This window comes from Syngnathus leptorhynchus, chromosome 14 (genome assembly GCF_054491065.1).
Source record: "Syngnathus leptorhynchus isolate UIUO chromosome 14, UIUO_Slep, whole genome shotgun sequence".
Lineage (NCBI taxonomy): Eukaryota > Metazoa > Chordata > Actinopteri > Syngnathiformes > Syngnathidae > Syngnathus > Syngnathus leptorhynchus.
Genome location: NC_141208.1, coordinates 4,589,300 through 4,603,446, shown reverse-complemented (window position 1 = coordinate 4,603,446; position 14,147 = coordinate 4,589,300). Strand labels below are relative to the sequence as shown.

General features: G+C 46.9%; 1 protein-coding gene across 1 annotated transcript in view; it reads right to left on the bottom strand.

Annotated features, from left to right (window-relative positions):
- The window catches only part of obscnb (obscurin, cytoskeletal calmodulin and titin-interacting RhoGEF b), a 32,484-nt gene extending 19,926 nt beyond the window's left edge, over nt 1-12,558 (bottom strand). The window contains exons 1-31 of the mRNA XM_085930289.1: nt 12,424-12,558; nt 10,528-11,599; nt 9,853-10,122; nt 9,514-9,774; nt 9,148-9,453; nt 8,800-9,066; nt 8,612-8,718; nt 8,379-8,547; nt 8,002-8,277; nt 7,652-7,933; nt 7,279-7,554; nt 6,944-7,219; nt 6,551-6,832; nt 6,208-6,489; nt 5,474-5,755; nt 5,140-5,406; nt 4,805-5,074; nt 4,448-4,714; nt 4,119-4,385; nt 3,873-3,985; nt 3,660-3,813; nt 3,432-3,593; nt 3,241-3,345; nt 2,780-3,046; nt 2,084-2,353; nt 1,743-2,012; nt 1,400-1,666; nt 1,057-1,323; nt 724-993; nt 400-669; nt 53-319 (exon numbers count right to left, since the gene is read on the bottom strand). Coding sequence (XP_085786415.1) covers nt 53-319; nt 400-669; nt 724-993; nt 1,057-1,323; nt 1,400-1,666; nt 1,743-2,012; nt 2,084-2,353; nt 2,780-3,046; nt 3,241-3,345; nt 3,432-3,593; nt 3,660-3,813; nt 3,873-3,985; nt 4,119-4,385; nt 4,448-4,714; nt 4,805-5,074; nt 5,140-5,406; nt 5,474-5,755; nt 6,208-6,489; nt 6,551-6,832; nt 6,944-7,219; nt 7,279-7,554; nt 7,652-7,933; nt 8,002-8,277; nt 8,379-8,547; nt 8,612-8,718; nt 8,800-9,066; nt 9,148-9,453; nt 9,514-9,774; nt 9,853-10,122; nt 10,528-11,590 — 8,152 coding nt within the window. The 5' untranslated portion in view covers nt 11,591-11,599; nt 12,424-12,558. The remainder of the gene's footprint in view (nt 1-52; nt 320-399; nt 670-723; nt 994-1,056; nt 1,324-1,399; nt 1,667-1,742; nt 2,013-2,083; nt 2,354-2,779; nt 3,047-3,240; nt 3,346-3,431; nt 3,594-3,659; nt 3,814-3,872; nt 3,986-4,118; nt 4,386-4,447; nt 4,715-4,804; nt 5,075-5,139; nt 5,407-5,473; nt 5,756-6,207; nt 6,490-6,550; nt 6,833-6,943; nt 7,220-7,278; nt 7,555-7,651; nt 7,934-8,001; nt 8,278-8,378; nt 8,548-8,611; nt 8,719-8,799; nt 9,067-9,147; nt 9,454-9,513; nt 9,775-9,852; nt 10,123-10,527; nt 11,600-12,423) is intronic.
- Between the last annotated feature and the right edge of the window lie 1,589 nt (nt 12,559-14,147).

Genomic DNA, 14,147 nt, shown 5'->3' with positions numbered 1-14,147 from the left:
ATGAATGCAAATTTTTTTGGGAGGGAAAAATATCAGCCCAATTTCAATTGACCTTTAACAGTTAGCTTGGCCATGCTCTTGGCCGTGCCCACGTCACAAGTGTAGATGTCAGTGTCGTCTTCCTGGAGGTTTTTGATGGTGAGCGATAAGACGCCTTCCTTCTGGCTCATTTCATATCGAGAGCCGGAATGGAGCTCCGTGTGGCCTTTAAGCCACGCAACCGCAGACGGGCTTTGAGCCGTTTCGCACTGCAAAGTCACCGAGTTCTTCTCGTCTGCTTTGCTGTCTTTGAGTTCTTTGGTGAATTTATGGATTGGCTCTGTTGAACATTGACTAGTGTTACCAACAGCAGAACGTTTTGGAACTAAAACAGTAGAAGATGAATCATTTCCTTCTCACCTTTCACCTCAAGCCTGGCCTTTGTGGTTGCTCCTCCGATGACCTCACAACTGTACTCTCCAGAGTCTTTACTGGAGACGCTGTAGATGAGCAGCTTCATGAGCCTCTCTTCCTTGATGATGTCATACTTTTGACTCTTTCTTATGGTTTTGCCCTCCTTTGTCCATTTGACAATAGCGCTCGCCTGTGTCACCTCGCAGGTAAACGTGGCATCTTCACCTCGAACCACGCTGATATTCTCCAGCTCCTTTGAGAGCGACGAAGCTTTTCCTGCAATAAAACGTGTCACTTGTCACGAATGCACACTGAAGAAAGGCGACTCACCTTCAACACTCAGCGTTGCTTTGGAGGTCAGATCTTTAATGCCGAAGACCACATCTCCGGCATCGGCGAGGGTGACGTCCTTGATGGTCAGCATGTATTTCCGTCCTTTGCTGTTGATTTTGAAGCGGCCTCCGCTAGTGAGCGTTTGGCCGTTAAGCGTCCAGGTGCACTCGTCGGCGCTCTCGCGAGACAAGATGCACTCGAAGCCGCACGTCTCCCCCTCGTTCACCTCGGCCGATTTCAACCATTTGGTAATCCCGATGCCGATTTCTAGGGAGGGAGAGCATTCAGTTTCCGGTTCTCGAGTGTATGTCGCCTGATTGCAAAACTGACCTCTTACAGTGACCTTGGCTTTGGACACTTCAGTTCCAAGATCACAAGTGTACTCCCCTGCGTCATCTTTGGTCACATCCTTGATGATCAGCCCCAAAGATCTCCCCGTGTGAAGGATCTCATATTTCGGTCCAGCCTTCAAGGGGTTGCCTTCTTTCCTCCACGTGGGAGAAAGCCTGGCCTTAGATGCCTCGCAGGTCAGAGTGATGGAACCTTTCTCCTCACCGACAACGTCGTCCAAGGACTTCAGGAAGAGGGCGGGCTTTTCTGGAGAGTTAAGCAAGCAAATTGCAGTGATTACATTTTTCATGATGACCCCACATTCAACTGTGCAGATTCTTACCTTTAACCTTGAGTGTGACCGACTCCTTCACCTTGCGGACATTTACGGTGATAGTCCCCCCGTCTTGAGGTGCCAGGTTCTTAAGTGTGAGTTGATGCACTTTTCCTTCATGAGTTATGGTGTTGACTTCATTGGTAAAGAGCACCTTGTCGTTCAGGAGCCACCTGACCTCCTCGTCGGCGTAGTTGACCTCGCAGGTGAACACAGCGTCGCTGTCTTCGTCCACTTCTGTGTCAGCCAGGTGCTTGGTGAATTTAATGTCACGCACTGAGAAAGGAAAGCGGGAAATTAGTATCAACAACAAACATCTTCCTTAATCCCACACTTTTTTTTAAAATGGTACCTTCAACTAGTAGATTGCCTTTAGTCATAGCGGGTCCGGACTGACAGCGGTACTCGCCACTGTCCTCTTCGGTCAGCGAGTGAATGTTGAGTTGAGCTCTGGTAGCGTCTTGTTTAATGTTATATTTGTCCGACGAAGCCAGCCGGGTCTGTTCTTTAAACCATTGCACTTTGTCTTTTGGTGGGAAGGAGAATTTGCAAGTGAGCAGGGCGGAGCTTTTCTCCTTGGCTTTTACATCTTTGATAGGTTCTGCAATCTCCAGGGGACGCTCTGAACGTAAAGAAGACAGCATTGGAAAGCTTTGTAGCATTCATGAGTTGTTGTACACACATTGGTAGTACCTTTGACTGTAAGCTGGGCTAGTGACTTGCTCTTGCCCGCCGTAAACTGCACGGGTCCAGTCATGGACGCTTGGGTCTTCTTGAACGTGAGACGATGCATGGTGCCCTCCTTTTCCATCTCCACGTCGGGACTCTCCTGCACGGTGACTCCGCCCAGAGTCCAAATGGGCGGTTTCACCAATTCCATGCTGATCTCAACTTCGAAGACGGCGGCGAAAGGTTCCGTCACCTCGACGGAACTCATGTCGCGCACAATGCTTATGGACTGCTCTAAAGGGGGGGGGGATAAATTAAATTAATGAGATATTTACAATATTAAAAAAAACTCTTAAATGAGTTCAGAGTAAATCATCATTTAAGAAAAAAAAAAAGGGTGTTCTAAAAATAAGTCTTGCCATCAAATTGATTTTATCATGACAATTATAATCTCCAGATCAAATAAAAAATTTCTGAATTAATGTTCAAACAGCCCTCGCAAGAATATTTCCAATTCGTGTGATATGATTACTGTACGTGCACGGCACATCAAACTTTAATCATCAACGTGAAGATTAGTTTCTTTTTTTCCACACAAAATCTGAATGAATCAAACAAAACACAGTGAGTTCCAACCATGACATAGTTTGTAAACAGATATCTGAGAAATATGTCTTATTGATTGATGTTCTCAGTCCTTCTATTATATAAGTATTATACCTTCCACAAGCAGTTTACAGGATGTCTTGTCATCAGAGGCGTCGCACGTGTACGTGTCTTCATCGTCGGCGTCCACGTCGTTGATGGTGAGTTTCCGATACACGTCCTCACTTTGGATCTCATACTTCTTCCCGGCTTTGAGCTCCGCTTTGTTTTTGAACCATTTGACTCGAGCGCTGGCGCGGGATACTTGGCACTCCAGGTGGCCGCGGTGTTTGTAAATGGCTATCTTATCCCGGAGTTTCTTCACAAACTTGACGGGCAGCTCTACAGCACACGAATTTGAGCATGTTTGATGGAGGAACTCCAAATTTGTTTCAATGTTTTCATTCATTAAACACATCAGAAAAGATTTTCAAAACTTGTTATCAGATTTTAGGTTGTTACCGACTCAAGTGAGTCCATCGACATGGCATCCAGAAAATCATGCAATCGATCCGATTCGGGCGAGGTAAATTTACCTTTCACCTTGAGTTGCGCCGATGATGAGGCCTTCTCGGCTGTGAACTTAATCTCACCTATGTCTGCCGGGGAAACACTTTTAAAGAGCAACACGTAAGTCCTCCCTGTGTTCACGAAACAGAAAGAAAAATCCTCATTCCGTAAATAAAATCGAAGCAGAAAACTCAAACGATTGTTTTTCGATCTTTACCTTCTTGCCTCATCTTAACGTTGTCGCTGACTCTGAGTTTAGCGTTTCCCTTATACCACTGGCACTCAACCTCGTCGTGTGAAACCTCGCAGACAAATGCAGCGCTCTCTTTCTCCATCACCTCCACATCCTCCAGCTTCTTCACAATCTTAACATCTCTAGCTGCAACGGGAAGCCTTTTGGTTAGATTTTGATTGACAAACGGTTTGAAATGTTGCGCAAGCTCACCACGAACGGTGATCTTGGCACAGGTGTTATCGTCGGCAGTGCGACAGATATAAGTGCCGGCATCTTCGGGGCCGCATTTGTTGATGATCAAGGTGCGTTTTCGTCCCAAAGAGTGAATGCCGTGATTCTTCCCGGGTTTCAGTTCTACATCATCCTGTTGAATTTTTGTCAAATGAAGACTTAGAAATCACTCAATCGCAATCAACTTCTCACCTTGATCCATTTAACTTCTGCATTTGTTCGAGATACTTCACACTCCAAAGTGACCTTCTCCTTTTCAGCAACGCTGATGTCCACAATAGGCCTTGAGATCGTAGCGGGAGGTTCTATTGAATCATCGGGATTAATATAGGCTCAATTTTTACAATAGGTGCTTCGACAGATTAATGACAAGCAGGATAAAAAGTACTGACATGATTGTTCAACATTGGTGAAGAAACTAACCAACGACGTGCATACCTGTGACGATGAGTTTACAAGAAGTCCGCACGCCTTCCGCTTGAAAACCGATGGTTCCGGCGTCTTCTCTCGTCAGATTTGACAAGGTGAGGCTGTGCGTCTTTGCCAGAGCTGCGATGCGGACATTGGGCCCCGATTTGAACCTGATGCCGTCCCTGGTCCACGAGCCTTCCACATCAGCCTGGTTGAGCTCCACCTGGAAGCTAACCGTTTCTGTCTCGTGCGTCCTGGTTTCCGTAAGCCCTTGGACCAGCTCCACTTTCTTCTCTGGGGAACAAATGTGTTTTTAGTAGAAGAGTGAAGAAGTTGCGGATAGAATCCGATCTTACTCTCGACGATGAGTTTGGCCTGGGTTCTGTCGTCAAGGGTTTCACAGGAGTAGAAGCCGCGGTCGGCTAAAGTCACGCTCTTGAAGACCAGCGCCTGCTTGGCGCCGTCCACTTGGACCTCCACGCCGGGCGAAGTCTGCATCTTGACGCTGTTCTTCATCCAGTGTACTTCGTCCGACGGCTTACTCAGCTCGACCTCCAGCTTTGCCTCGCTCTGCTCCTCCACCGTCAGATTCTCCAGCTTCTTTTGGAATGTCACCGGCTCACCTGACGAGACATCCGAAGGTTTTAACTCAGTCACTGCCATCGACCCGTCCGTCAACTTTGGAGGTTTTACCGTGAATGTGTTTTCCTTACGTTGCACTTGAAGCGTCGCCTTGCAGCTTATCCCTTCGGCGTCCACGCTGATCTCCCCCGCGTCCTTCTGGCCGACAGAGGTGACGGTGAGCTGGTGACTGCCGCCGCCGTGCTCCATCTTATACTTGGCGCCGTGAGCGACGGGAGAACTGTTGTGGAACCATTTGACGTGTGCGTCCGCTGGGGTGACACTGCATTTAAATATGGCGTCTTTGCCCTCCATCGCCGCCACGTTGCTGAGCTTGGAAGTCAGTCTGACGGATCTGGGAGCTGAAAGAAAGCCAATTCTTATTATTATTATTTCCCTACGATAGATTTTCAGCATTTCCTGTTACCTATGGAGGAGACCTTGGCAGAGGTTTTGTCATTTTTACATTCACAGCTGTATTCGCCTTCATCTTCTTTAGTCATGCCGGTCACCGTGAGGATTCGCTTTACGCCGTCCGTCTTGATGCAGAACCTGCCTCCGGGTTTAAGCTCGGAACCATTGCGCCGCCAAAGAACGTCACCAGAGACTTGGTTCAACTCACAGGTGAGATTTAAAGCGGCTCCCAAGTCGACCGTGACGGCTTTCAACGGGATAACAAATTTAATTGCTGCGTCTGCAAACGAAACGTGGCACGTCAGTGGATAAATGAGACTCGACCCTGAGGAAAAAAACGGTTTTACCTTTGACCTGTACTTTGAACTCCAACTTATCATCGGCGGTCTGACAGCTGTACACACCGCTGTCTTTGGATTCAGTGGACGTGATGATGAGTGTTCGAGAGAGGCCGTCTTTTTTGATTTGGTATTTGGTGCTCTGGATGAGTTCGGCGCCATCTTTAAACCAGCTCACGTTGCTGCCGCTGCCGCTTTCTGCGCTCAGCTCGCTGGTCAAAACAATGTCCTCGCCGGCTTGAACGATAAATGTGTCCTTGACGAGCTTCTTCTGGAACTTGACGAGCACATCTACAGAGATGATGAACACAACTGAGCTTTTCCGTTCTCTCATCTTTTGAAATCAAAACAAATGTGACCACTGAAAGGAATTTCAAAGTCAAAGTCCGCTTTTACCCGCCATTCGAAGATTGAACATCAACTTCTCCGATCCGGCCTCACACGTATATTCCCCAACGTCTTTTTTGTCCATTTTGTCAATCACCAGCTCCCGACTCTTGCCTTTTGTCTCCAGGCGGAGCGCCATGCTGGAAGCCAGCAGCTTGCCACCCTTGTACCATTTCACCTCGGTTTTGCTGTCGGACACCTCACAGCGCAATGTGGCTTTTTTGGAATAAATGGCTGTCACCTCCTTCTGAACCGAGTCTTTGTTCGAGAAGACACTGGGGGCATCTGCGGATCAAATTATGGATGACTAAATTTGCTACAATGATTCTATCAATTCAATCAAGGTTTTTTCTTACCTTCCACGTATATCCTAAAAGACAGTTTCTCAGTAGCGACCATACAGACGTACTCCCCGGCGTCTTCCTTGACCAAAGTGTCAATCACCAGTTGGCGAATCTTCCCCTTTGACTCCAAATGAAGCGTCTTGCCGGAGGATAGCAGCTTGCCGTCCTTGTACCATTTGACATCGGTTTTGGACTCCGCCACCTCGCAGCTCAGCGTGGCTTTCTGAGCGACAAAGGCCTTCACTTCTTTGGTCACGGATTCTTTGTTGGAGAAGGCTGACTTGGGTTGAACCGCTGTGGCAATAACAGCACGTTATTTCCCCTGAAATGTCAGGTCCTACTTTCCATATCTTACCTGCCACCTGCATCGTGCATGTAAGCTTCTCGCTTGCGACTTCACAGCTGTACTCTCCGGCATCCTTCTTCTCCACGCTGTCAAACACCAAGAACCGAGTCTTTCCCTTGGACTCGGTACGTATGGTCTTACTGGGGACCAGCGGTTTGCCGTCCTTGTACCATTTCACCTCTGTTTTGCTGTCAAACACCTCACAGCTCAGAAGAGCTTTCTGGGACAAGGAGGCAATCACCTCCCTCTGAAATGAGTCCGTGTTGGCGAAAGCCGGTTTGATTTGAACGTCTGTTGAAGGGAAACGAGAGAATCGGTGGCTTGGTTCATTGTTGTCATGGACGATAGAAGGTTAAAAAGAATTCCTAAAAACCATAAGATCCTGTTTTGTGTTTTTTGCACCTGCCACCTGAAGCTTGAAGATCAACTTTTCAGCGCCGGCTTCACAGACGTACTCGCCGGCATCCTTCTTGTCCGCACTATCGATGACTAGCTGGCGACTCTTCACCTTGGACTCTGCGCGGATTGTCTTACTGGTGAGCAGCTGTTTCCCATCCTTGTACCATTTGACGTCTGTCTTGGCGTCAGCTACCTCACAGCTCAGAGTAGCTTTTTGGGATAGATTTACTTTCACCTCCTTTTGGACAGACTCTTTGTTGACGAAAGCTGGCAGAGGCTCTGATGAGGGGAAATCAGAAGCTATTCACCCGCATTCTGCACTTGAAAGATTCTCTTACCAGTCACGTGGATCTTGAAGAGCAGCTTCTCCGTCCCAGCCTCACAGGTGTACTCGCCGCCATCCTTCCTCTCCACGCTATCGATCACCAACCGGCGAGTCTTCCCCTTTGTCTCGACGTGTGTGGTCTCACCAGAAACAAGCAGCTTTCCATCCTTGTACCATTTCACCTCCCGGGTTGAATCAAACACTTCACAGCTCAGAGTGGCCTTCTCAGAGAGAGTTGCTTTCACTTCCCTCTGGACTGCTTCTTGGTTAAAGAAAGCTGCCTGGGAGTCTGAAAGAAGATGAAATGAGAAAATTCTTAAAGATCTTTAACAGTTTGTATATTTAAACGTCTATAACCGTCAATGGCACTGAATGACTTGTCCTACCGAGCAGAATAATTTGAAAGACCAGCTTTTCTCCTCCAGTCTCGCAGGTGTATTCTCCAGCGTCACTCTTCTCCACTTTTTCAATCACCAGTTGACGAGTATTGTCTTTGACTTGGGTGTAAACGTTTCGGCTGGATATGAGCACTTTGCCGTCTTTGTACCACTTGACCTCGGTCTTGCTGTCCGACACTGTGCAACTGAGATTGGCTTTTTGGGAGAGAGATACTTTGACCTCCTTCTGCACCATCTCCTTGTTGGAGAAGGCAGGCTGGACTTGACTTTCTGATAGGAAAGCGGTTTATGGTGTTATTGAACCTATAAATAAAAAAATAAGCAGACCAAACGCTTACCTTTGATCTTGACGTGGAATGTGACTTTGTCAGTGGCTGTCTCACAGGAGTAATGACCCTCGTCGTTTTTATTGGCATTCTTCACGATCAGTTTCCTGTGAGTACCTTTGGAGATGATGGTTGTTCTTTGGTCCTCAAAGATCTCCACCTGGTCTTTTTTCCATACGACCGTCGTGCTCGCGGGAGAAACCTCGCAGCTCAGCTCGAGATCTCCTTTGAGTGAGGACGTCAGGCCCATGGGTCCTCTGGGCTTGTTCAGGAACTTGGCGGGTTCATCTGGATATTGACATGGAATTGTCATTGAGTTACTTGATTTTACCCCTCTCAGATAGCAAAACAAGGTCAATCAATGAAAATAATTTGTAAAGATGTTGTACCTTTAAGAGTGAGCTGCATGGACATTTTATCATCAGTGCAAACGCAGTCGTAGACGCCCACGTCTTCTTCGGTAACGTTGTGGACCTTCAAGATCCTCCTGCGGTCCGTGGTTACATATTCATATTTCTTGCCCATCTTTAGCTCCCGTCCATTTTTCATCCAAACCACCTGCGAAAATTTGACGACAAATTTTCAGAATATTCAAAGAAAATCGACCAAATTTGAAACATACCTGTGCGTCGGAATCTGACACCTCAGCCGTCATCTGAGTCGTGGCTTGAGCGCTGCAGAACACCACCTGTGGCTGATCTGACTTATTGATGAAGCGGACAGGTGGCGCTACATCACAAAAGAGGGCAATGGGAGTTATTTCAAGATTTTACACACACACACTAACAAAAAGGTAACATTGTAACCTACACTTGACAACTAAGGTGCAACTACTCTGTGAGCCTCCGCCCACAAACTTGACTTCAGTTCCATTCATATCCAAGGTGACCTCTCGGATGAGCAACGTGTGCACGTTCTTGGAGCGGGTGATGAGGTAGTCGCCGCCACTTCGCAGCATGCGGCCGTTTAGGGACCAGAAGCCTGAGCAGACGGCTGAAAGCTCCACCGAGATGGAGAACTCTTGGCCGGAAACGGCGGTGCTGTCCACAAGGCCTTTCCTGATGTCTGCGGTCGGTTCTTCAAGGAACAGGAGGGAAGAGCGTTAAGTGGCATACTGCGAGAGTGCCTTACCATCCCAAATATATCCGGATGTCCTACCAAGGTAGAAGGTTCCTGGCACCTCGAGGTAGTCACTCTGACCGAAATCATTGATGGCAGAGATACGGAATTGGAAAGAGGCTTCCTCTGTGAAGTTAGAGATTGTCATCTCCGTTGCCAAAATGGTTTCTCCCAGGTTGCACCTCTGCCAGGTCTGAGTGCCAACCTTCCTTCTCTCCACAATGTAGCCCTTGATGGGCACGGGACGGTCACTGTCCGGGGGAGACCACTGAAGGCTGATGGATGAGTCAGTCTTGTTTTGCACCACAGCGTCAACTGGGGGATCGGGAGGATGCTTCCGTGCCGCTGGGGAGCAAAAAGGTTTATGCAAAGATGTTGAGAAGAAGCTTTAATAAATTGCCCCACCGGTAACGGAGAATCGAGTGGACGTCTTGCAGTCTCCAGCCACAAAGGCCACTTCTCCCGAATCTTCCGCCTGACACTCCCGAATGGTCAGCGTGTACTGACGGAGCAGGCAAGCAATGGAAATTCGGGAATCCGCTTTTAGCTTGTCGCCGTTGCGGGTCCAGTAGGCGTCAGGACAGGGTTGCTCCAGCTCCACGCAGAAGATGACGGTGTCGCTGACGGGAACGACCGTCCTCCGGGGAAGCTTCTTGGTAATGTTGCCTGAGATGTTGGATGGAGACGTCAAACACTTTTGATTTCACCTTTAAGGTGACCTAAGACCAAAGTGGTCAACCTTACCGAGGACAGTGAGCTCGCCCACCGTGCGGCTGCCCTCCTTCATCTCGCAGATGTAAACGCCGTCGTCGTTGGTGGTCACGTTGTGAATGGTGAGTCGGCGCAAGGTGCCTTGTTCCTCCATGCGATACTTTGTGTTTTGGTCTAGACGCGTTTCCTCCATAAACCAGTCGGCCTTGCTGCTGGTCAGCGGAACCTCGCACATCATGGTGGCTGATGTTTTTTCCTGGACCGCCACATCTTGAAGCTTCCTCCTGAATGGCACCTTTGGCTCTGACACAATAAAGGAGGAAAAGTTCTTCATCAAACTATGACTGCATGCATTTGGTAATATTTCCAAACCACTTTTATTAATTCTCAGCGTATGTAATTTCAACTCCGGGGAAAGGGGGCGGGCACAAGCGCCAGTGAGAGTCAACCCCACATAGCAACTGTGAACTTCTCAACGGCAGCAGAAAATAGATGCAACACTACCCGTCCTCTCTGAATACGAGCCACAATTGAATCATGTTGCGACAAGCCGCACGCATTTTAAAAACTTTTAGCGCAATGAGTGGGAACTGACAGTATGAGCAGTAGCTCCTGCTACCGCTTGAGCTACTCATGTTGTCCTTGGGGCTAACTAACTATTACCCGTGGTTCGGAGTCACCTTGGTGCTTTTGTAAAATTCCACATACCCTTGACTGTTACCAGCACAGCACTGTAGGTCTGACCGGCCATATTGGTGGCATTGCAGGTGTAGAAGCCGTTGTCATCCTGCTTGCAGTACAGGATCTTCAGAATGAAGTTCTCGGCATGATCTTCGTATATGACGTGGCGGCGGCCCTCGCTGATATTCGCTCCGTCCTTCCTCCAGATGATGTGAGGCTTGGGGTGACCGGTCACAAAGCAGCTTAGTTTGGCGTGCTTCCCCTCCGTCACGGTGCAGGTACGGGTGAACACACCCTTGGGCAGCTTTGACAGCACCGATGATCTCGCAACGTGCTCCAGACTCAGAGAACTCAGACCGTCGGCGATTTTGTCCGAGGCGGCGCTTTCCTCGGTCCGAAAGACAGATATGTCCTTCTTCATTTCTTCTTTACGCTTCTGGAGGTGAGAGAGGAGGGAGGTGTGGTTCTCCACGGAGAGCAAGTGGGAATCCTGGGTGTCCACCACCAGCGTGGCAGCGGCCTGTGCCCGGCCCAAAGTGTTCTGGGCCCTGCAGGTGTACGTGCCGCTGTCCAGGTTGCGCACGCTCTGGATCTTTAAGCTACTGCTGTCACTATCCGAAAAGATCTTAATGCGGTTGGACTCGCCCAGGTAGCGGCCGTCCTTCTCCCAATCAAAGTTGGCTTCAGGGTGAGCGACGACTCTGCAGTGGAACACGGCATCGCCTCCCAAAGCCACACGTGCCGAGGTGGGCTTGAGCATGAAAACGGGGGCCCTCGGAGTCATCTCGGTGGGAAGGGCCACTTTGAGGGTGACGGCGGCGTAGGCCTCCCCGACGCTGTTCTTGGCCCTGCATAAGTACTGACCGCTGTCTTCCAGCGCCAAGTCATAGATGGTCAGACGGTACACGTCACCGTCCTCCACCGTCTTGAAGCGGCCCCCGGATGTCAGCTTGAGTTTTTCTTTCTCCCAGGTGATGAGCGGCGTAGGGGTGCCGACAACGGTGCAGCTCAGCGTGGCGTCCTTGCCAACGCACACGGCAAACGCTTTGGGCCGGGTGAGGAACCTGGGGGCTCCTCCAAACAAATCCATGGTTTGTACCTACAGTCAAGGATTAGGACAGTTTTTTTTTTTTAGAAACAAAACGAAAAATAGAGAAATCCAGCCATCGTAATAAAGTTCACTTATATGTACAACTGCGTTAGCATAAACTGACAGGCGCTCGCCTACGCATTTGGGTCACATTCCCATCAGAACAGAACTCCGTTGGATATCATTTTCAAGTGTATCTATTGTGACCGATAGATGTTTGACATTTTGATGGGTGTTATGTAAACAAACATAAATCCAGAGGGCAGACTTATAGATTTTCATGCGCTGACATCATTCCACTCCTACATACACAGCTTCCGCTCGACTCGAGTAAGTCGTTTTAATACGCACAAACTAATAAGTTCCACAAGGAAGGTCAAAACTGAGTGTTTTCCCATTCGCAAAGGGGTGACATTTAACGGCTTTGTCGCCTCTGTCCCTTCAACCGAGGCCGGCCCAAAATAACCTCAGCTGTCCCTGGCTGTCTCGCTCCGTTTCCATTTGTAGAAGCCGCCGGTGCTTCAGCTGTTTGATAAGGCTCCGACATTCATGCCAACACACCTCACTTCAGTTCCATACAGGTTTTGTGAATATATCTTTAAAAGTCGGTTGGAGTTGTTCAAATGTGTTCTTTAGCAGAAAAAAATGGAATGGCGGGAATTTTAGCTCACCTAATTGAATAGCCACCTAGCTTGGCAAGCACAACAAACTCTATTTAAATTATTTTTTGTCAAGTAAAGGCATAAAATTAATACAAAGAAAGCGAAATCCTCTCCTAGTATACAAAATGTACAAGTTATTTTGTCCTTTAAAGCTAATGTCAACTGAATCACCTTAAGTCTTCTTTGCTGGGGTCAGTAAGTCATGGAAGGCTCCAAAATTTTCCAATTCCACCCCCAAAAATGCCCAAAATATCCTTGAAAGGTTTGGAAATTCAGAGTGCTGTAGCATCCCCCAGTGCCTTGTGGTGCGCGCTTGACTAGACTTATTTTTTCTTTCTTGTCCCGTGTAGGTCCAACATGATGCTGGCAGATAGCTGGCGTGCCTATTCTGGCGCAGCCTTCTTTCCAAAATAGACTCTTGTCATTTAGTGTGCAGATAGCACACCGTGGTTGCAAAGTGCTGCCGAGCCAACGCTTAACATTGTGCACTCATTAAAAACAAAAACTTAAAAAACTTCAGAATGCATGCTTCCATTTAATAAAATCTCATTTATTACATTTTGAAGCACAAGGAGGTATTTTTGGTGACTGCTAGTGTTATTCATACAAATATTGACATATCTGATATTGTAAATAAATATTATTTCGTGAATTCCAGAACATTTCTGTCTAATTCAGATTTGAAAGGTGTTCACTGTGTAGAACCATAGAGGAGCATTTTAGAATAGTTAATGCATTGCTCTTCCTTGATATATTTGCTGCAGATACAAATATGGAGTGAGAGAAATTATAGCTCATGCATACCATTTTATATAATCATCCATTCATTCATCTTCTTCTTACGCTCATTTTGGTTCAGGTCACGGGGCAAATAATAACACTTTGCTCATGATGTAATTCAAGACCACACTACTGACCAAACGTTTATAAATACAGTCCTAACGGGATCTTAATGACCACTGAGGAGTACAGTAGGTCCTCAGATTAGGACATTCCCAAATTTTAAGATTATGAATGGCATGCAATAAATTAGTTTGTGCAGAAGCACGAGTACACAAAAAGGCTCCATTTAATTGCTTGATTTTCTATAATTATGGTCTAGAGTTTTTCCTCATACAACTATTTACTTGACTGTAATTATGACTTAACTGCGTTAGCATAGTTTTGTGTAGCAACACTAGTGATTGACAGCAGCAGGTCACCGGGACCCCGACTTGATGAGGGCCCCCACTTGAAATTCTAGCAGATATCAAGTATGCTTGTACTACTACTTCTGTTCTAACTGTGCTTCATGGTGTAAGAGTGTTGATAATACATTTATGCTTCATGTTTACAAGAACACACACACAACAAAAACATTTTGCCCAAATCTAGAATACACTGAACAGTACTTACCCATGATGCACCTGGAACAAATGACATGGTTTTAATAAAAAAACAAACACATTAACTTTAAAAATAAACAAGATATTAGTAATGAAGGGTTCTTCTAAACATATAAGTCATTTTGGGTGTGGCTGGAGGTTGCCATTAAGACATTAAAAAGAAAAAACAACATTTTTAGGAATGCAAATTATTTTTGGGTATAATGAATAAGAGCTATATTGAGATTATGATTTCTGTCCAGTGAAAGCACATGCATTTGTTTTGAATCTATTGATATAGAAGATATGACCACGTGTTGTTCAATCCCAACCTTGGAAATGTTTTATTTCAAATAGACATCACATAATAACACACGCTCACACACACAAAAAAAAGATTAAATAATATATATCTGCCAGACACACAAAAAAAAAAAAAAAAAAACAAGCATTGTGACACTGCTTCGAAACGTTTCTTTTGGTGCGTTGCATTAGTCAGCTGCTGTTTTAAAGTACAGCTTGTGTTGTACA